Source organism: Oncorhynchus mykiss, chromosome 3, assembly GCF_057628025.1.
Source record: "Oncorhynchus mykiss isolate SJ-2025 chromosome 3, ASM5762802v1, whole genome shotgun sequence".
NCBI lineage: Eukaryota > Metazoa > Chordata > Actinopteri > Salmoniformes > Salmonidae > Oncorhynchus > Oncorhynchus mykiss.
The window spans coordinates 38,628,471-38,649,302 of NC_143024.1; the positions used below are offsets into that span (position 1 = coordinate 38,628,471).

At 41.9% G+C, this 20,832-nt stretch overlaps 2 protein-coding genes and 1 pseudogene across 11 annotated transcripts; all 3 read left to right on the forward strand.

The window, feature by feature from the left end:
- Nucleotides 1-150: 150 nt before the first annotated feature.
- Nucleotides 151-11,673, forward strand: LOC110516690 (B-cell receptor CD22). Of its 10 annotated transcripts, XM_090229250.1 has the most exons (12): nt 185-288; nt 2,630-2,706; nt 5,257-5,352; nt 5,903-6,262; nt 6,524-6,817; nt 6,939-7,202; nt 7,495-7,782; nt 8,697-8,784; nt 8,879-8,923; nt 9,025-9,069; nt 9,205-9,379; nt 9,634-11,673. In XM_090229250.1, exons 3-12 carry the CDS (start codon nt 5,328-5,330, stop codon nt 9,673-9,675), a joined length of 1,626 nt encoding a protein of 541 aa, XP_090085376.1. In that variant the 5' UTR covers nt 185-288; nt 2,630-2,706; nt 5,257-5,327; the 3' UTR covers nt 9,676-11,673. The 10 variants fall into 10 exon arrangements, with proteins under 10 accessions (XP_021450736.3, XP_021450745.3, XP_090085376.1 ...); XM_021595061.3 differs by lacking the exon at nt 2,630-2,706 and having other exon boundaries at nt 151-288; XM_090229254.1 differs by lacking the exon at nt 5,903-6,262 and having other exon boundaries at nt 256-288.
- A 1,017-nt stretch (nt 11,674-12,690) lies between these two features.
- On the forward strand, nt 12,691-14,957 carry LOC110504003 (free fatty acid receptor 2-like; annotated as a pseudogene).
- A 3,750-nt stretch (nt 14,958-18,707) lies between these two features.
- LOC110505200 (free fatty acid receptor 2-like) lies at nt 18,708-20,425 on the forward strand. The gene has a single exon (XM_021584265.3). The coding sequence runs from the start codon at nt 18,708-18,710 to the stop codon at nt 19,671-19,673; it is 966 nt and encodes a 321-aa protein (XP_021439940.2). The 3' UTR covers nt 19,674-20,425.
- The last annotated feature ends 407 nt before the right edge of the window (nt 20,426-20,832 follow it).

The following is a 20,832-nucleotide window of genomic DNA, read 5'->3' on the forward strand; positions in this document are numbered from 1 at the left end:
CAGCATTATGATGTTAATGTTTTCAAGGTATTTAAAACTCTTAAACTCACCATAATATCACTGAATGCACCAATAGTATTTCACACAAAAAACTAGAAAATACGAAGGTGCGTTTGAAAGCTAACATTGGAACAAACTGTTCGCCAATTGGAAAGCAGGCTCTGAGAGATTCAGTGAGTTTCCTGTTTGAAAAGAACAAGGGGAGGATGATGTGCAGTAGTGGTTTTCGCTTTATGACAGAGAACAGAGGGCCAACTCAGACAGACACGCTCACCACCTCCTCTGAAGGTAAGGCATGATGTTAATCTCTGGTTTTATGGGGATTTGTGAGAACATTTCAATGACAGTGATAGGTTGAACAAACCATTTTGGGAAATGTAAATATGATGGTATGTCTGTACACTCTTAGAAAAAAAGGGTTCCAGGTAAAAATATTTTAGGTTATATTTAGGGTATGTGTGTTCAAAGAAACCAACATATTTCCTGAGCTATCTTATATCTCCTAGATATAGGACAGAGACATCAAAATCCTATTCCTTATAATATCTTTTTTGAGTGTCTTTTTTGCCATTTATTAATGTTAGAAACAGTGTTTTCATTGGTTGACATAGGTCATCATACATGGATCTGCTGTCTAATTATGGTTTATAATGTCATTTTGCAGCCTCCAGGTAGACTGGGATTTATTTCCAGAAACCTCTTCCCATAGGACCTACCACATAATATACTATAGATATAATATACATCTTGATATTGTTTTCAATTTGTTATCTCATTTTAATTCACCGGGGGTGATGTCTAAGAAACTGTCCATCCACATCCTCTTTTATCAAACCAAAATTATATTGGCAGAAGTAGAAACAAGGAAGGGTCTCTGGCCATGGCAGTTTCACATCCTGTAGTATATCAGGAAGTAATGTATTTGTCTGGTCAAACATAGTCATTGGTTACTTAAAGTACATACATTTTAACAGACACTCTTAACCAGAGCGACTTGAATACATTTTCAACCTTGTCCCCCATGGGAATCGAACCCAAAACCCTGGCATTGCAAGTGCCATGCTCTACCAACTGAGCCCCACAGGACCTAGTATTAGGTATTTCTTAGGATCCTCATAAGGCAGCAGCTTCTCTTCCTGTGGTACAAACAGGAAATAAATCATTACGTCTCAACAAAACCACAGCCTACATCATAAATAAAACAATACATCATACAAGACATTACATTAATACTCTATTATTACAAATATACTATATAAAATGTAAAATACTACAATAATACAATATTACAATATTAAAATGTGTGTGTGTTAGTGTTTGTGTGCATGCGTGTTTGTGTGTGTCAAATAAAATACATATGTAAACTACAGGTGTAGACTAACATTGAAATAGTTACTTACAGGCCCTTCCCAACAATTTAATAATAATAATAATAATAATAATAATAATAATATTAATAATAATAATTGTAACACAAGGAATAAATACACAATGAGCAATGATAGCTTGGCTATATACACGGGGTACTAGTACAGAGTCGATATGCAGGGGTAGGAAGTAATGGAGATATATATGTACATATAGGTAGGGGTAAAGTGACTAGGCAACTAGCAGCACCGTATGTGATGAGTGTTTAAGTGTGTGTGTGGCAGTGGAGGCTGCTGAGGGGAGGACGGCTCATAATAATGTCTGGAGCGGAGCGAATGGATTGGCATCGAACACATAGAAACCATGTGTTTGTTGTATTTGATACCATTCCACTGATTCCGCTCCAGCCATGACCATGAGCCCGTCCTCCCCAATTAAGGTGGCACCAAAATCCTGTGGTGTGTGGTGAATGTGTGCCTGTGTGTACGTACATGTTGTGTGTGAGTGATTATGTGTGTGTATGTGTTGGAGTGTCAGTGTAAGAATGTGTGAGTGTGTGGGTAGAGTCCGGTGTGTGTGCATAGTGTTTCTTCACTGTCCGCGTTGTGAGTCGTTTAAAAAAAATCAGATTTAGCTTTTGAGCGGCGAGACGTTCTTTACCATTCAACCATCAGATTTTGCTTTGTGTGATCTATTGTTGTCTCTACCTTCTTGACCTTTGTGCTTTTGACTGTGCCCAATAATGTTTGTACCATGTTTTGTGCTGCTACCATGTTGTGTTGCTACCATGTTGTTGTTATGTTGTGTTGCTACCATGATGTGTTGTTGTCTTAGGTCTCTCTTTATCTAGTGTTGTGTTGTCTCTCTTGTTGTGTTTTGTCCTGTATTTATATTGTATTTAATATTTTTTTTAAATCCCAGGCCCCCGTCCCCGCAGGAGGCCTTTTGCCTTTTGGTAGGCAGTCATTGTAAATAAGAATTTGTTCTTAACGGACTTGCCTAGTTAAATAAAGGTTAAATTACAAAAAATAAAAGCTGCACAGCGGAGGTACTGCAGGGGGTCCACGAAAATACTGTATAGATACACGACCATTCAAAGATTTGGGGTCACCTAGAAATGTCCTCGTTTTTGAAAGAAAAGCACATTTTTTGTCCATTAAAATAACATCAAATTGATCAGAAATACAGTTTATACATTGTTAATGTTGTAAATGACTATTGTAGCTGGAAATGGCTGATTTTTAATGGAATATCTACATAGGTGTACAGAGGCCCATAGGTGTACAGAGGCAACCATCACTCCTGTGTTCCAATGGCACGTTGTGTTAGCTAATCCAAGTATGTAATTTTAAAAGTCTAACTGATCATTAGAAAACCATTTTGCAATTATGTTAGCACAGCTTAAAACTGTTGTTCTGATTAAAGAAGCAATAAAAATATTCTTTAGACTACTTGAGTATCTTGAGCATCAGCATTTGTGGGTTTGATTACAGGCTCAAAATGGGCACAAACAAATAACTTTCTTTTGAAACTCGTCAGTCTATTCTTGTTCTGAAAAATGAAGGCTATTCCATGTGAGAAATTGCCAAGAAACTGAAGATCTCGAACAATGCTGTGTACTGTTCACAGAACAGCGCAAACTGGCTCTAACCAGAATAGAAAGAGGAGTGGTAGCAAGAGGACAAGTACATTGGAGTGTCTAGTTTGAGAAACAGATGCCTCACAAGTCCTCAATTGGTAGCTTCATTAAATAGTACCCGCAATACACCAGTCTCAACGTCAACAGTGAAGAGGCGACTCCGGCATGCTGGCCTTCTACCTGGATAGCTTGCTATCATCGACGGAAAAAACTAATTCCCAAGTTTATCAAGACATTTTGCAGGAGAATGTAAGGCTATCTGTCTGCCAATTGAAGCTCAACAGAAGATGGGTGATGCAACAGGACAACGACCCAAAACCCAGAAGTAAGTAAACAACAGAATGGCTCCAACAGAAGAAAATACGCCTTCTGGAGTGGCCCAGTTAGAGTCCTGACCTCAACCCAATTGAGATGCTGTGGCATGACCTCAAGAGAGCGGTTCACACCAGACATCCCAAGAATATTGCTGAACTGAAATAGTTTTGTAAAGAGGAATGGTCCAAAATTCCTCCTGACCGTTGTGCAGGTCTGCTCCCCAACTACAGAAAATGTTTGGTTGAGGTTATTGCTGACAAAGGAGGGTCAACCAGTTATTAAATCCAAGGGTTCACATACCTTTTCCACCCTGCACTGTGAATGTTTACACAGTGTGTCCAGTAAAGACAAGAAAACCTATAATTGTTTGTGTGTTATTAGTTTAAGCAGACTGTGTTTGTCTATTGTTGTGACTTAGATGAAGATCAGATCAAATTTTATGACCAATTTATGCAGAAATCCAGGTATTTCCATAGGGTTCACATAGTTTTTCTTGCCACTGTAATTGGTAGATTATCAGACACTCAACAAGAAGGTTGATCCCCCACGATGGGGAGGCCCATGAGGCAGAGCACAATTGGCCCAGCGTCGTCCGGGTTAGGGGAGGGTTTGGCCGGCCAGGATGTCCTTGTCCCATCGCGCTCTAGTGACTACTGTGGCTCATGCACACTGACTCCGGTTGCCAGCTGTAAGGTGTTAACTCCATACAGCTTGCCTTAGGAAACTATTCACACCCCTTGACTTTTTCCACATGGCAGGGAGACTAGTCAGGGTCGAGGCAAAGATAAACGAAGCAAAGTACAGAGAGATCCTTGATGAAAACCTGCTCCAGAGCACTCAGGACCACAGACTGGGGTGAAGGTTCACCTTCCAATAGGACAATGACCCTAAGCACACAGCCAAGTGGCTTTGGGACAAGTCTCTGAATATCCTTGAGTGTCACAGCCAGAGCCCGGACTTGAACCAGATCGAACTTCTCTGGCGAGACCTGAAAATAGCTGTGCATCGACGCTCCCCAACCAACCTGGCAGGGCTTGAGAGGATCTGCAGAGAGGAAATGGGAGAAACTCCCCAAATACAGGTGTGCCAAGCTTGTAGCATCATACCCTAGAATACTCAAGGCTGTAATCGCTGCCAAAGGTGCTTCAACAAAGTACTGAGTAAAGGGTCTGAATACTTATTTACATTTATTTCTGTTTTCTATTTTTAACACATTTTCCAAAAAAATGAAAACCAGTTTTTGCTTTGTCATTATGGGGTATTGTGTGTAGATTGTTAAGGAAAATGAATGTATGTACAGTATCAGTCAAAAGTTCGGACAAACCTACAAGAGTGTGCAAAGCTGTCATCAAGGCAAAGGGAGCTACTTTGAAGAATATAAAATATATTTAGATGTATTTACTACTTTTTTGGTTACTACATTATTCCACATGTGTTTTGTCATAGTTTTGATGTCTTCACTATTATTCTGCAATGTAGAACATATTTAAAATAAAGTTAAACTCTGGAATGAGTAGGCGTGTCCAAACGTTTGACTGGTGCTGCATATACATGCATATTTAAAAAATACATATATGGGGGATTGGAAATGATGCAGACAATTACATTGATGGAAGCTACAATCTCTCTGCAATATTAAAGGTGATCTACCCCCTAAAAAATATTATACAAATAAATACAAATAAAAAAGGTTCCACCCAAAAACGATCTATTGGTATTTGCTTCATTAGTCCATTGTTGATATAGTCCAAAATGTTTTGCTTGTCAGCAAACAAGTCTTCAAGATATGTCACTTTCAAAATATTGCTGACAAGCAAAACATTTTGGGAGTATGTCAACAATGGACTAATGAAACAAATACCAAAATATTGTTTTGGGGGTGGAGTTTATCTTTAATGAATTGATTGGGTGATTATTTTTTGGGGGTTTTATAGCTATAAACGTCAGTATCCTAAGCATCACATGGTATCAGGACCCTAATAGACTAAAGACACCACGGACTCTAATGGACATCCTCAGCTTCATCACAGGTATGTTATACACATCTTATTATATGACATTTGCTTGCTTGGTAAAACTTTATGTTTGCATCAAAATTATCTGAATTGAACTTTCTAGCTTTAAGCCGTTAAATGTCACTGTTTGTTAAATACTGTATGTGGACAGTATATAGAGAAATACAGTACGTACAGTAAATGCTCATTATTTTTGCTTATAATGGAACCCAATTATTGACTCTGATTATTGTTAGCAATGGTCTTTGCTGAAAGTGCTACATGTATATGAAGAAAGTCAACGTCAGAACCACATGCAGTATTTTTAACCTGTGGTCACATAATGTGTGAGATGTGCTTACTGGCTCTGTCAAGCTAATTCAGTTTAGATGCAGTTTCAATGCAGCTGTTGTATTTGTCCTGCAGTGCAACACTTTCTGTTGCACTGGGAAAACACTTCTGCGGATCAACCCTATTCGATTCCTCTAATTGGGGGCGTTAATTCAATCTCCACTTAATATGGCCGGCAAAGTAATAAAGGAGAACTGATGCAATGTGAACTGACTTGTTAGGCCTTCTTCCTCAGGGTGCACACTTGTCTCGCTTGGTCACTGTTGGATGGTGAAGGTGCCCAATACTGTGAAGGCAGTAGATGGCAGCTGTGTAGAAGTGTCCTGTCACACCGCCCCCCACAAAAGGGTCATCTGGTACCAGTATCATAGCGTTCACTATCCTAAGCTTTATGATGGCAAGGAACCGACCAGTGTGGGGGCCAGTTTTAGAGGGCGTACATCAGTGCCAGGCAATTCAGCAGAGGGGGACTGTACACTGAGGTTTGAGAGTGTGACGTGGGGAGACAATAACCTCAAGCTCTACGTGTGGATCAACCCTGATGAGTCCGCTCCACAAAAGTTCCATCATCAGATCGTAACAATTACAATTGAAAGTAAGCACACTCATGGAGAGGTGTATTAGATTGAATATTGGTTGTAGTTGAACAACTGAAAACCGAACAGATTGTGATTAGATGAACAGCACTTCATTCATTTGACATCTATATTTAGGAGTGACAGTGGTCGGTAGTTAAAGCACTATGTTAAAACTGAATGAGAATTGCAGACAGGGTGTTAAATCATTAGTCACGGGGAACTGGTAATGCCTTGTTTGCCTTTGGTTCCCGCTAATAATCATTTATTTGAACTTGCAGATAGAAAAGCTCCTGCGTTATCCATGCCGAATGCAATGGTGGATGGAGCCTTATTCCAGGCCAACTGTAGTGTCTGGCATTCCTGCCCATCCTCTCCTCCATCCCTTCACTGGAGCCGCTTGCCTGTAAATTCTACAGCGGTGACGTCAATGGAGGAAAAGGGAGGGCTGTGGGTGTCCACTGAGACAATACAAGGAAGAGGAACGTGCCAACTGCACAAAAAAGAGATGAAATGCACAGCTCAATTCGCTACAGTCCAAACTGAGAGTCAACCAGTCATTCTTAACATCTCGTGTACGTTTTTGGTCTTTCTTGTTTGTACTCAGTTGTGTAATTATTCTGTTCACATCATATACCATATTACAGAACAAACAACTACATAGCACCAATACATGTCTGTCTACTTCATTAACAGATGCCCCTGTAGGTGTGAAGATGATGGCGGATGAACAGCCAGTCAGTGAAGGTCATAGTGTCAATCTGGAGTGTGTTGCTGACAGCAACCCCCAGCCAGGCCTGTATGTGTGGATCAGACGACAGGGAGGCCAAAGCATCCAAACGAATTCCACTCAGGGAAAAATGTCCTATCCCAACATTAGCCGAGACTCTTCATTCTCCTGCATTGTCCAAAACAATATTGGATCAAGTCAGTCAGCCTGGCTGTTTCTGGATGTCAACTGTAAGTATCTCATTGTATGTGTCTATTTTTTTTTTTCACCTTTATTTAACCAGGTAGGCAAGTTGAGAACAAGTTCTCATTTACAATTGCGACCTGGCCATTGTCTGGTTGCACAGTTTCCAATGGAACTAGCATTACATTTGTACACTGAAATGCTAATTCTAGCAGCAGGTTATGGGTGTAAAATAGAAGAACAGACTCCTTCCCACCCTAATGTAATTCTATTGTCATTGTTTCTCACTTACAATTGTAAAAAATTAAATCACCACTTTGTGTCATTCTGTCGCTCCAGTCCCCCCAGCAATCCTCTCGGACTCCACTTGCTCCTTGAAGGGTGGGATTCTGACCTGTGTGTGTAGAGCAGAAGCCCGACCTAATGCCACTCTGCACTGGACGATCAGCGGAAGCAGCACTCTCCCATCCTCCTTCACTTCCATCACCATATACAGAGATAATACTGTGTCAGCAGAACTCACTGGGCCTGTGGAAAGTCGACCAAATGTCTCCTGCGTAGCCAGTAACTCACTGGCCACTGACATCCAGCAGCTGCCCCTTGACACAAAATTCACAGCTGGACAGTGTAAGCAAGCTTTCAGTACAGAATGTCTGTTCTTAATCTTCTGATGTCATTAGAATCTGCACACGGTGACAGTCTTTCTTCCTCCTCTGCCTCCCCATTTGTCCCCCCTCCCCACTCTCTCTCTCTGTTTCTCTGTTTCTCTGTCTGTCTCTCTCTCTCTCCGTATCTCTCTGTCTCTCTCTCTCTCTGTCTCTCTGTCTCTCTCTGTCTCTCTGTCTCTCCGTCTCTCTCTCTCCATCTCTCTCTCTCTCTCTCTCTCTGTCTCTCTGTTTCTCTGTCTCTGTTTCTCTGTTTCTCTGTCTGTCTCTCTCTCTCTCTGTCTCTCTCCGTCTCTCTCTGTCTCTCTCTCTCTCTGTCTCTCTCTGTCTCTCTCTCTCTCTCTCTCGCTCTCTCTCTCTCTCTCTCTCTCTCTGTTTCTCTGTTTCTCTGTTTCTCTGTCTCTCTGTCATTCTGTCTCTCCGTCTCTCTCTCTCTCCATCTCTCTCTCTCTGTCTCCCTGTCTCTCTCTCTCCATCTCTCTCTCTCCGTCTCTCTCTCTCTCTGTCTCTCTCTCTCTCTGTCTCTCTGTCTCCCCGTCTCTCTCTCTCCATCTCTCTCTCTCTCTCTCTGTCTCTCTGTCTCTCTGTCTCTCTGTCTCTCTGTTTCTCTGTTTCTCTGTCTGTCTCTCTCTCTCTCCGTCTCTCTCTGTCTCTCTCTCTCTCTCTGTCTCTCTGTCTCTCTCTGTCTCTCTCTCTCTCTCTCTCTCTCTCTCTCTGTTTCTCTGTTTCTCTGTTTCTCTGTCTCTCTCTGTCTCTCTGTCTCTCTCTCTCCATCTCTCTCTCTCTGTCTCTGTCTCCCTGTCTCTCTCTCTCCATCTCTCTCTCTCCGTCTCTCTCTCTCTCTGTCTCTCTCTCTCTGTCTTTCTTTGAACACAGTTCTGCCATGGATGCTGACTGCTCTGGCAGTTGGAAGTGTCTTTCTGGGATGTGTAATGTTTGTATGCAGAAGACGTTGCAGAGAGAGGTTTGTATGGTTCTTGATGATGAGAAGATGTCACACATTCAACCATTTTAGGTGTGTCATTTTGAATGATGTCTCCCCTCTACATTATCTGTAGACCAAAGGCCAGCTCTAATCTCCACACGTTGGATATCCCTCTAAGGTACTGTCATTTTTGCATCTTTACATACAACATTTTTACATACAACAAATAATAATGTTCAAGCTCATTGACATTGAGATGGGGTTTTTTTTGTCAATAAGGCAAGGTGATATGTCAGAGTCCCTAAGGTACAGCAATCCCCAAAAGTAAGAAAAAGTTTAACAATGATATAGCATGGAAATTCATTTGCTTCTGTAGAGGGTGGTTGGAGAATAAAACATTTAAATAGTAAAAATGGTACTGAACTATAATCAGGTTCCACATTCTCTTCTCCTTCACAGACCACCGCAAAAGCCTGAGAGGACCAAGCCTAAGGCCATGCCCATGGCCATACCCAAGGAGAAAGCACAGGCGGATAGCCAATCGTCAGTCTACGAAAATGACTTTGTGCCAAAGAAGCCTAGTCAAAACCCAGCAAAGAACGACGAGAAGATCAAATTACAAGATAGCACAAAGGTAAACTTTATGTAACCTCACTGCAGGCACAATTTGGCTGGTGCAGAGTTTGATAAAAATGTAAATACCACATACTTTTTCACCCACACTTTCATATTTCAGACACTGTTATGACAAGAGAGTGATTTCCACTAAACCTCAATCACATACTTTCACACCCCTTTAGCCCTCAGACCAAATATATTTGTGAAGCAATTTTGGTGGCCTATGCATGTAAAAAGATAGGGTAAAACGTTCTTATTTTTTCCCCATAGGCTATGTGTTCAGACATGGATGATATTTACCAAAATTATTGAACTACCAGTGCACACAACGTTTGCTTCAGAGTACATAACAATAATGCTATCCAATTGTTATAATCTGACGATTGAGTCGTGTAGCCTACTGTTAAAAGTCTAAAGTTGTTGTGTTTGTGCACCTGTCTGGGCTGTGTGGATTGTGTTTTTTTGTGTTTAAGTGATGAATGTAACCTATGTTTTGTATTGTAACTTTTGTATCAACTTAATTTGTGTGTCAAATTGCTTTTAAAAATGTGTTATGTGAACATAATTATAACTGAAATAAAATACATACATGTTCACTTTTTATACCAAACATTAGGAAAAGTTTCCTAATATTGAGATGATGCACGGAACAGTTCAATTAGTCTGGGCATGGACTCCACAAGGTATTCCACAGGGATGCTGGCCCATGTTGACTCCAGTGCTTCCCACTATTGTGTTAAGTTGGATGGATGTCCTTTGGGTGGTGGACCATTCTTGATACTCACAGGAAGCTGTTGAGCATGAAAAACCCAGCAGCGTTGCAGTTCTTGACACAAACCTGTTGGCCTGGCTAGGGCTGTGGTGGTCACAACATTTTGTCAGCCGGGTGATTGCCAAGCAAATAACTGCCGGTCTCACGGTAATTAGCCATTCATTAATATAAACACATTTAGCATCTCCTGGCTTCCGCACATAGCCTACAAGCCACTGATGCAGACCTTTGGAACATCTACATTTTGAAAAGTCAAATAAATCCATAATATAATCCACTATTTATTTTAAACAAGTCTAAAGAAACATGATATGAAGAAAATGTAGTCTATTTAAGATGAACAGAACAGCATACTCTGAGTTGTCCTTATGTTAGGTTCTGATCTGGCTATGCAATATGACTATGGGCTACACTAGTTAATTTAGCAGACAAGATTTGCTTAGAATTCTATGGCATTATTCTGTGTTGAGCAGTTAACAAAGAAACAGTTACTCCTATATAATTCATTTAGAGTTATTTATGTACCTTTTGTTGTGGCACAAATGTTGGGCTATATGTTTTGACGTTTAATACATTCTAAGGATGCAAGATGCGACTCTAATGATTTGAAAAAGGTTGCATGAAAGGCATGAGCTCTCTTTGTTTTTTGTGCAGGTGGCACATCAGTCTCTCATTCACAATTTGACAAGCACTTGATAATGCCTCGATTTTCCTGGCGGCATCCTCTTTGTGTGGCCGTAATGCTCCCTAAAAAAATCCATGCCTTTTGCGGCCAGTAGCCGTGGTGCCCTTGGGCTGAATATAATAATTTCATTCCCTTCTACCTGCATGCTGCGTGCTCCGTAGCATGGCTCTCATCACAAAATCAGGTCATAGGCTACAAGTGAAGACAGACACATCGGGGATGCAACTGCGCCTGTCCTTTTCCAATTTGAGGCGCATATTGAAGATATTGGAATAACTGTCCAAATTTACTTTACAGCCAACAAGATGAGTAGGCCTAATGAACAGTAAAGGCACTAGCCTTTGTCAATCTACTATCCCCCATAGTACAAAAGTTGATCTATTCTATTCTGTGCTAGAAACAAATATTCCAAACATAGTTTAGGACAGTTGTGGGATGTGATAGATCCCAAATTAATATAACCACTAGCATCAACAAAAAACTTTTTACGCAATGAGGCTGACACAACAGATCAGAACATTTAGCTTAGGCTATTTCGTCACATTATGTCACGTCCTGACCTTAGTTCCTTTTGTATTTTCTATTTTAGGTTCGTCAGGGCGTGAGTTGGGGTGGGCATTCTATGTTTTGTTCTTATGTTTATATTTCTATGTGTTTGGCCTGGTATGGTTCCCAATCAGAGGCAGCTGTCATGTTGTCTCTGATTGAGAACCATACTTAGGTAGCCTGTTTTCCCACTCTTGTTTGTGGGTCGTTATTTTCCTTTTCAGTGTTTTTCATCATTCGGGGCTGTTTCAGTTTTTCTTTATTCGCTTGTTTTCTGTGTTCATTAAATAAATATGACGAACACTTACCACGATGCAAATTGGTCCGATATTTCCTACTCCTCCTCAGAAGAGGAGGACGACAACTGTTACACATTGTAAGCGCAGCAATGCGGCCAGGGCAGTAGGCTATAAGCGCTGATTAGCAGGAAAACACCATTATCAAAAGTGATGGCAAATGTGATTATGCATGCAATTGATTGATGTAACGCTTATATTGTTAAGGTACATTTTTATGGTGAAAATGATCTTCCCCAAATGTGAAACTCACGCGCTGCATATGTATGTCAGTTAGGCTCTACACCCATTGTAAAACGGATTAATGTGCTTCATTTTAAGATGTTATTTGGCCACTTTAGTTGTGCTACAAACCTTGTAAAAAAGCATGTAGGCCTATGGGCTGGGCTACATGAGGTGTGGGACTATGATTTGAAAAAGTCGCATAAAAAAGGTATGCATTGTTTTTGCATCATTCACAAGTGATAATATTGTCACCCATCAGACTATTCTTGATTGAATCATGTCTTTACATATACTACATAATAGGAGTGGAATTTAGATTTTTCTTTTTATTAGAATGGACCATTATCATACACCTGTCTGGAAACAGGGAAAAAAAACATGACATCTATGCACTTAAATAGCGAATGGAGGACGCTTTCGTGGCTCATTTTCATGCCAGCCAGGTAGGCTATACTCCTGTTGTGAAGAGAAACAATGTGCTTAATATTAGGATATTTGAGAAATAAATACAGTAGGCTAGCCTATTGAAAGCTGATTGGACCCTCCTTTTTTAAATAATAGAGGCCATCAATTACACAATTGCATAACCTATATAAATGTTGGGCAACAAGCTCATGGACTCTCATGAAGTGTTTGATTAGATTTTCGGTTGCATTGATGTAAAAGTGATTAGAAGGACAATAGAGTGCTGAGTACCAGGCAGTTAGCAAGTTTGGTAGGCTACTAATGACCATCAGCAGCATTAGAGCTTGGAGAAGTCTATTTACTGTGAATAAACGGTCACGTGGAATTTGACTGCCTTCATGACTCGTGACCGCAGGTGTGAGGTAATATGGGCACCATAACAGCCCTTGGTCTGGCACCTATTACCATACCCCGTTCAAAGGCAGTTACATCGTTTGTCTTGCCCATTCACTCTCTCATGTCTCAATTGTCTTCCCCTTCATCTATACTGATTTAAGTGGATTTAAAAAGTGACATCAATAACGGATTATAGCTTTCACCTGGATTCACCTGGTCAGAAAGTCATGGAAAGAGCAGGTGATCATAATGTTTTGTATACTCAGTGTATATTGATTATTCAATCAGGGTCCACCCCAAAGCACCAAAACAAAGAAGCATTGATTGGGTAGAACAGTGCATTCTTAGAAAAAAAGGTGCTATCTAGAACCTAAAATGGTTCTTTGGCTGTCCCCATAGGAGAACCCTTTCAAGAACCCTTTTGGTTCCATGTATATAGAACCCAAAAGGATTCTACCTGGAATCCAAAAGGGTTCTAACTGGAACCAAATAGGGTTTTCCTATGGGGACAGCTGAAGAACCCTTTAGGAACCCTTTTTTCTAAGTGTAGCACCTTAATTAACCCCTTAGTCGAAGGCACACCTTATGTTGACAGTTATGCAAAACTTCAATGATTTAGTCCCAGTGATGGCTGTTACACTTGGTTTATTACACCGTTTCTTATCTCATTATATACAAATCACCCATTTATTGACTGCTTACTTGTTCTGCTAAAATGAGCTAGAGAGAAAATATTTTTTCAAGTAAAATTAGGAGCATGCAGTTAGAAAGAGGTGGACAGTCCTCCCAAACAGAGCTGAGGAGAGAAGTGACATTAATCCAAAATCGATGACAATCGCTCTGCACTAACACCTTTCCGTGAAGCCTGTGTGGCGGACAGCCTTGGACTTTCCACCATATCCTCTGTTTGATGAACCGTTGATAGCGTGAGTAATACTTCAAAGTTCATGATTTTTTATTTAAGATTTGTTCCTGACAGCACACTGCCAATGTATGTAGTTAAATAGCCTACTGATGGGAGCTGACAATTCATCTCAAACAACAATTTTAAAAAATCTACATTCTATCATGATGCTTTTATTTCCACATGGCGGAGCTTGGGTTTGAAATATAAAAAATGGAATCGGAGATGATTTCATGGATGGTTTCATTTTTATTTCATCTTTTCCTCAGCAAGCTGCATCCATTACATCATAATTTGAGATAATGGTTGATCTTAATTTAAAGTTGACCATTTTTCATCTTACACTGAGTGCTACATGATCAAATATAGATAATAGTTGCTGTCGTTCTCTGCTTGTCCTCAGTTGAGAGTCATTGTGGTGAGGAGTGAGGTGATTCTGTCCGTCTACATCACCTTCCTGATTGGCCTACCTGCCAACATCCTGGCACTCTACGCCTTCAGCGTCAAGATCCACAAAAAGCCCACTCCCACAGACATCCTCCTGCTCAACCTGATCGTGTCCGACCTTATCTTCCTGCTGTTCCTGCCCCTCAAGATGCACGAGGCAGCCTCTGGCATGGTCTGGACTCTCCCCAGCCCTCTCTGCAACATGACCTCTTTTGTCGTCTTCTCCTTCATCTACACCAGCTCCCTCCTGCTGACGGTGGTCAGTGTTGACCGCTACCTGTGTGTGGCCTTCCCTGTCCCGTGCAGGCTCCGCCGCAAGCTCTTGTACGGAGTGGTGAGCAGCCTGGTGGTGTGGGTCTTCAGCTCGGTCCACCTCTGCTTCATCTACATCATGCTGAACCAGACCTCATCTGATCTCTATATCTGCTATGACAACTTCACCCAGGAGCAGCTGAAGGTGGTGCTCCCATGCGCTTGGACCTGTGTGTGGTTCTATATATCGTGACACTGCTGGCCTGTGTGTTCTGCTACCTGAACTTCATCCTCATCCTCAATAGGACCCCTAACCTTTGTGCAGAGAAAAGGAAGAGAGCCATTGGAATGGCTATCGGGACCCTACTGGTTTTTGTTGTCTGCTTCCTGCCCTATAATGTCACCCATGTACAGGGGTTCATCATCCAAGACAATGTGGAGGGGCGGCTCTACGCTCTGCACCTGACCACGGTCAACACCGTCCTGGCTCCTATGACGTTCTACTTCTCCTCCTCCATGTTCCAGACCACCATGAAGAGGATCCTGACTGGGAAGTGAATGAACAGCTCCTCTGGCATCTTCATGACAGCTCAAAACAACACTAGAGACATATAGGGACAAAGTAACCCACCCACAACTGAGGGAGTTTTGTCTGACCACTGACAGAGATTTTTCTGACAATTGAAGACTTCCTAATATGGATGCCATATCACGGGGCAAACAGTCACCAGTTCACAGACAATGATGTAGACTAGAGAGAGACCTGCCAGCAGCATACCTGCCAGCAGCATACCACCCTGCATCCCACTGCTCACTTCAAATCAAATCAAAGTTTATTTGTCACGTGCGCTGAATACAACAGGTGTAGACCTTACAGTGAAATGCTTACTTACAGGCTCTAACCAATAGTGCAAAAAAGGTATTAGGTGAACAATAGGATAGTAAAGAAATAAAACAGTAAAAAGACAGGCTATATACAGTAGAGAGGCTATAAAAGTAGAGAGGCTACATACAGACACCGGTTAGTCAGGCTGATTGAGGTATGGATGGCAGGCAGCTTAGCCCCAGTAATGTACTGGGCCGTACACACTACTCTCTGTAGTGCCTTGTGGTCAGAGGCCAAGCAATTGCCGTACCAGGCAATAATGCATCCAGTCAGGATGCTCTCAATGTTGCAGCTGTATAACCTTTTGAGGATCTGACCCATGCCAAAACGTTTCAGTTTCCTGAGGGGGAATAGGCTTTGTTTGGCCCTCTTCAAGACAGTCTTGGTGTGTTTGGACCATTCTAGTTTGTTGTTGATGTGGACAACAAGGAATTTGAAGCTCTCAACCTGCTCCACTAAAGCCCCGTCGAAGAGAATGGGGACATGCTCGGTCCTCCTTTTCCTGTAGTCCACAATCATCTCCTTAGTCTTGGATACGTTGAGGGATAGGTTGCTATTCTGTCACCACCCGGCAAGGTCTCTGACCTCCTCCCTATAGGCTGTCTCGTTGTTGTCAGTGATCAGGAACATCAACACACTGTTGTATTGTCTGCAAACTTAATGATGGTGTTGGAGTCGTGCCTGGTCATGCAGTCGTGGGTGAACAGGGAGTACAGGAAGGGACTGAGCATGCACCCATGGGAAGCTCCAGTGTTGAGGATCAGCGTGGCAGATGTGTTTCTACCTACCCTCACCACCTGGGGGCGGCGCGTCAGGTAGTCCAGGATCCAGTTGCAGAGGGAGGTGTTAAGTCCCAGGATCCTTAGCTTAGTGGTGAGCTTTGAGGGTACTAAGGTGTTGAACGCTGACTTACAGTCAATGAATAGCATTCTCACATAGGTGTTCCTTTTGTCCACGTGGGAAAGGGCAGTGTGGAGTGCAATAGAGATTGCATTATCTGTGGATCTGTTTGGGTGGTATGCAAATTGGAGTGGGTCTAGGGTTTCTAGGATAATGTTGTTGATGTGAGCCATTAACAACCTTTCAAAGCACTTCATGGCTACGGATGTGAGTGCTACTCGTCTGTAGTCATTTAGACAGGTTGCCTTTGTGCTCTTGGGCACAGAGACTATGGTGGTCTGGTTGAAACATGTTAGTATTACAGACTCAATCAGGGACATTGACAATTTCAGTAAAGACACCTGCCAGTTGGTCATCATATACCCGGAGCACAAGTCCTGGTAATCCATCTGGCCCCCGCAGCCGTGTGAATGTTGACCTGTTTAAAGGTCTTACTCACGTCGGCTACGGAGAGTGTAATCACACAGTCGTCCGGAACAGCTGATGCTCTCATGCATTCCCGTTACTTGCCTCGAAGCGAGCATAGAAGTGATTTAGCTTGTCTGCTAGGCTCGCATCACTGGGCAGCTCGCGGCTGTGCGTCCCTTTGTAGTCTGTAATAGTTTGCAAGCCCTGTCACATAAGACAAGAGTCAGAGCCGGTGTAGTATGCTTCAATCTTAGTTCTGTATTGACGCTTTGCCTGTTTGATGGTTCGTCACAGGGCATAGCAGGATTTCTTGTAAGCTTCCGGGTTAGGGTCTAGCACCTTGAAAGCGGCAGCTCTAGTCTTTAGCTCAGTGCGAATGTTGCCTATAATCCATGGCTTCTGGTTTGGGTATGTATGTACAGTCACTGTGGGGACGACGTCCTCAATGCACTTATTGATGAAGCCAGTGACTGATGTGGTGTACTCCTCAATGCCATCGGAAGAATCCAGGAACATGTTCCAGTCTGTGATAGCAAAACAGTCCTGTAGTTTAGCATCTGCTTCATATGACCACTTTTTTATAGACCGAGTCACGGGTGCTTCCTGCTTTAATTTTAGCTTGTAAGCAGGAATCAGGATAGAGTTGTGGTCGGATTGACCAAATGGACGGCGAGGGAGAGCTTTGTACGCATCTCTGTGTGTGGAGTGCAGGTGATCTAGATTTTTTTCCCTCTGGTTGCACATTTAACATGTTGATAGAAATTTGGTAGAACTGATTTAAGTGTTCCTGCATAAGTCTCTGGCAACTAGGAGCGCCGCCTCTGGGTTAGTGGTTTCCTGTTGGCTTATTTCCTTATACAGCTGAGTGCGGTCTTAGTGCCAGCATCTGTCTGTAGTGGTAAATAAACAGCCACGAAAAGTATAGCTGAAAACTATACTTAACTAAACTCACTTGACTCTGAAGCTAAGCAGGGTTGGTCCTAGTTGGTCCCTGGATGGGAGACCAGATGCTACTGGAAGTGGTGTTGGAGGGCTAGTAGAAAGCACTCTTTCCTCTTGTCTAAAAAAAACATCACAATGCCCCAGGGCAGTGATTGGGGATATTGTCCTGTGTTGCGAGCTGTCTTTCGGATGGGATGTTAAACGGGTGTCATGGCTCTCTGTGGTCACTAAAGATCCCATAAGAGTAGGGGTGCTAACCCGGTGTCCTGGCTAAATTCCCAATCTGGCCCACATACTATCTTGACCACCAAATTATCCCCAGGTTTCAATTGGCTCATTCATCCCCCTCCTCTCCCCTGTAACTTTCCCCAGGTTGTTGCTGTAAATGAGAATGTGTTCTCAGTCAACATACCTGGTAAAATACGGGTAAAATGAAAACCTGAAAGGTTCATTGTGAAGCTGCCAATCTTTACATAACTGTTCTCTTTGTAAGAGTACTGCTTTTCAGCCCATTAATATTTGTAACTTGTTATTATATAGTAGTTATTGATGAAGTGGCATCAAAATGCTAATAGATTATTCCAAACCTGAGCCACAACCACATGAACTCATACAGTAACAATTAGAGTTTTGTTGCTACAGTTCTCATCAAGTCTTAGCAAAATGCTAATACACATATGATGTTATATCAACCTTGGGCACATGGGAAAATAAATCGTAGGATTACAGTACCCTGTTATCATTGACATGACTGTTCTCTTGGGAAGGCAATGTCTGTTTGTACACTATTTACAAAAAAAGATATTGAAATTAGACGTTGGTATGTCACTCCCTCCTACACATATATAATATCAAATGTAAACACAGCGATGTTTTGCATTTTAGTTAACCGTTACCATGTAGTCTCACCTCCTCATGTTTGCAGACCACTGTTCAATGCGTCTGCTGTACACTCAGACAGGTCTGCTTGACTACTATATATGCTGGCACGTAACAGATCTTACATTACTAGCCTTGGCTGAGCTCTCCAATTCCCGATTAAAAAGAAATACACATCTACAGCCAGGTAGGTTATGACCATTTGGAATTAAGAATGTGTTTTCCTTCTCCCTTTAAGGTTTTCACTGTTGAGCTGCAAGTGTACTGTGGGGAGGATGTAGCTATTAGCAGATTGGGATTCCTTCATTGGTAATAAGAAGTTGGCTGAGATAGTGTAACAAAAATACATTGAAAACAACCAAATTTGTATAATTTGAAAACATGATTATTGGGCACCCTGAATGTGTTCTTTTTGGATTTGTTTATCTTATCTCAAGGCCATGGTGTGGGTGAAAAGTGAGGTGATTCTGTCCGTCTACATCATCACTTTCCTGATTGGCCTGCCTGCCAACATCCTGGCACTCTACGCCTTCAGCATCAAGATCCACAAAAAGCCCACTCCCACAGACATCCTCCTGCTCAACCTGATCGTGTCCGACCTCCTCTTTCTTCTTTTCCTGCCTCTCAAGATGTACGAGGCGGCCTCCGGCATGCAGTGGTACCTGCCCGAGTTCCTCTGCTCCATCACTTCCTACACCTTCTTCTCCACTATCTACACCAGTTCTCTCCTGTTGATGGCTGTCAGTGTGGTCCGGTACCTGGCGGTTGCCTTCCCCATCACCTACCGCCAACTCAGCAAACCTTTCTATTCTGTGGTTTCCAGCACAATCATCTGGCTTCTCACCACTGCCCACTGCAGCATCGTGTTCATCATCCAGCACCACCAGGACCTCTCCCAAAGCAACACCTCCGTCTGCTATGAGAACTTTACCAAACAACAGCTGACCATCCTCCTCCCGGTGCGTCTGGAGTTCTTTGTCATGCTCTGCTTGGTTCCTCTCATGGTTTGCATCTTCTGCTACCTCCGCTGTATCTGGATCCTGTACATGCTCCCCAGGATCAGCCCGGGCCAGAAGCAGAAGGCCATCGGGATGGCGCTGGGTACTCTGGCCGTCTTCCTTGTGTGTGTCTTTCCCTACAACTTCTCCCATGTGCTGGGTTTCTTAACAGGGCACAGCCCCCCGTGGAGGTACTACACCCTGCTGCTCAGCGCCTTCAACACCTGCCTGGACCCTATCATCTTCTACTTCTCCTCCTCCACCTTCCGCATCACTATCAAGATGTCCATCTGCAAGATGCTGGGACTGCGACATGGTCAGGCTGCGATCCAAAGGGAAAGCACAATAGCCGATATTGGCCAAGAGTAGAAAATGTAGTCACCTTACTCCAAGTGCCCTTTGGGTAATTTTGTCAACAATAACTATTCATTTCACCAAATGTTTTAATTCTGTCATAGAGATCAAACGTTCAACTTCATAAAAAAACATGTTTTCCCATCTCAAGATGTTCAATTAAGAAGAATAACTATGCAAATTCAAATTAAAGTGACAGGATTGACTGCAATAGGGTTAACAACATCTTAAATCAGCCATAACTTCCTTTGTGACGGGGAATGGAAGCATTTCTAGTAACTTGTTAAAAACATTTCTAGCCTATCTATCTATGGGTAACACAGGGTTGATGGGTAATGCTTGACGCGCTCAGTTTCCCAGCACAAAACACCAGAAAATGGCCTAAAATAGAAAGAACCAGCTCACCTGCTTTTACACAATGATATGGCTATATTACTAGATGGTACATTTTTCTTTTGATTCAATCATTTAAAAATGAATAGTTTTACCATATTTAAACGAGAGTTCAGTTCATGTTGTAACATGTTTAAATATGGTAAAACTATTCATTTTTAAATGATTGAATCAAAAGAAAAATGGGTTAACATAAACCCGAGGGACAAATGTAAAGGAATCATGAAATAAGTCAGAATCGTCTGATATTACTTTCCTAGAGTAACAAAATAACTCGGACTTGTAATTAAGTAGATATATGTCTTCGTAGAAGGTGAACAAACATGACGTTGGAGAAGCCAAAACGGGGATTTTCAGAGAAAACAAAAACCTTACTTTAATGAAAACACACTGCTATTAGAATGTGTAAATGAAAAATGAAAAAGGCTTAGCTTAGTTAGACCATAGATGTATGTGATCCTGACGTTAAATTGAGTGTTTTATCGAAATGACCAAAGGCACTCTATTCGTGGAACGACCCAGCTCTATATTTAAGATATTTCATTTAAGTATATTTCAAGATAATATGTAGTTTCTGTTTTAAACATTTCTGTGAACTGTACCTTTTTTTTTTTGCCAAAGTCATTCATATTTAAATGTTTAAATGTTTACATTCCATTTACAAAAGTGAGCACTCCATACATGATTCATTTGTTTCATCACAGTAGCTTCTGTTACCCTTTTGAGTTGCACACTATGTGAAAGCTTGGGTGTTATCCTTTAAATTATTAATTTGTCTGGT

What these genes read in the sequence shown, in the direction of transcription:
- LOC110516690 (XM_090229247.1), top strand. Translation starts at nt 2,613, where the DNA reads ATGGAATATCTACATAGGTGTACAGAGGCCCATAGGTGTACAGAGGCA. An exon ending in CGTTGTGTTAGCTAATCCAA is followed by an intron (nt 2,707 to 5,256) that starts GTATGTAATTTT and finishes GGGGTTTTATAG; the next exon opens with CTATAAACGTCAGTATCCTA. An exon ending in CATCCTCAGCTTCATCACAG is followed by an intron (nt 5,353 to 5,902) that starts GTATGTTATACA and finishes CTTCTTCCTCAG; the next exon opens with GGTGCACACTTGTCTCGCTT.
- LOC110505200 (XM_021584265.3), top strand. Translation starts at nt 18,708, where the DNA reads ATGTGTTCTTTTTGGATTTGTTTATCTTATCTCAAGGCCATGGTGTGG.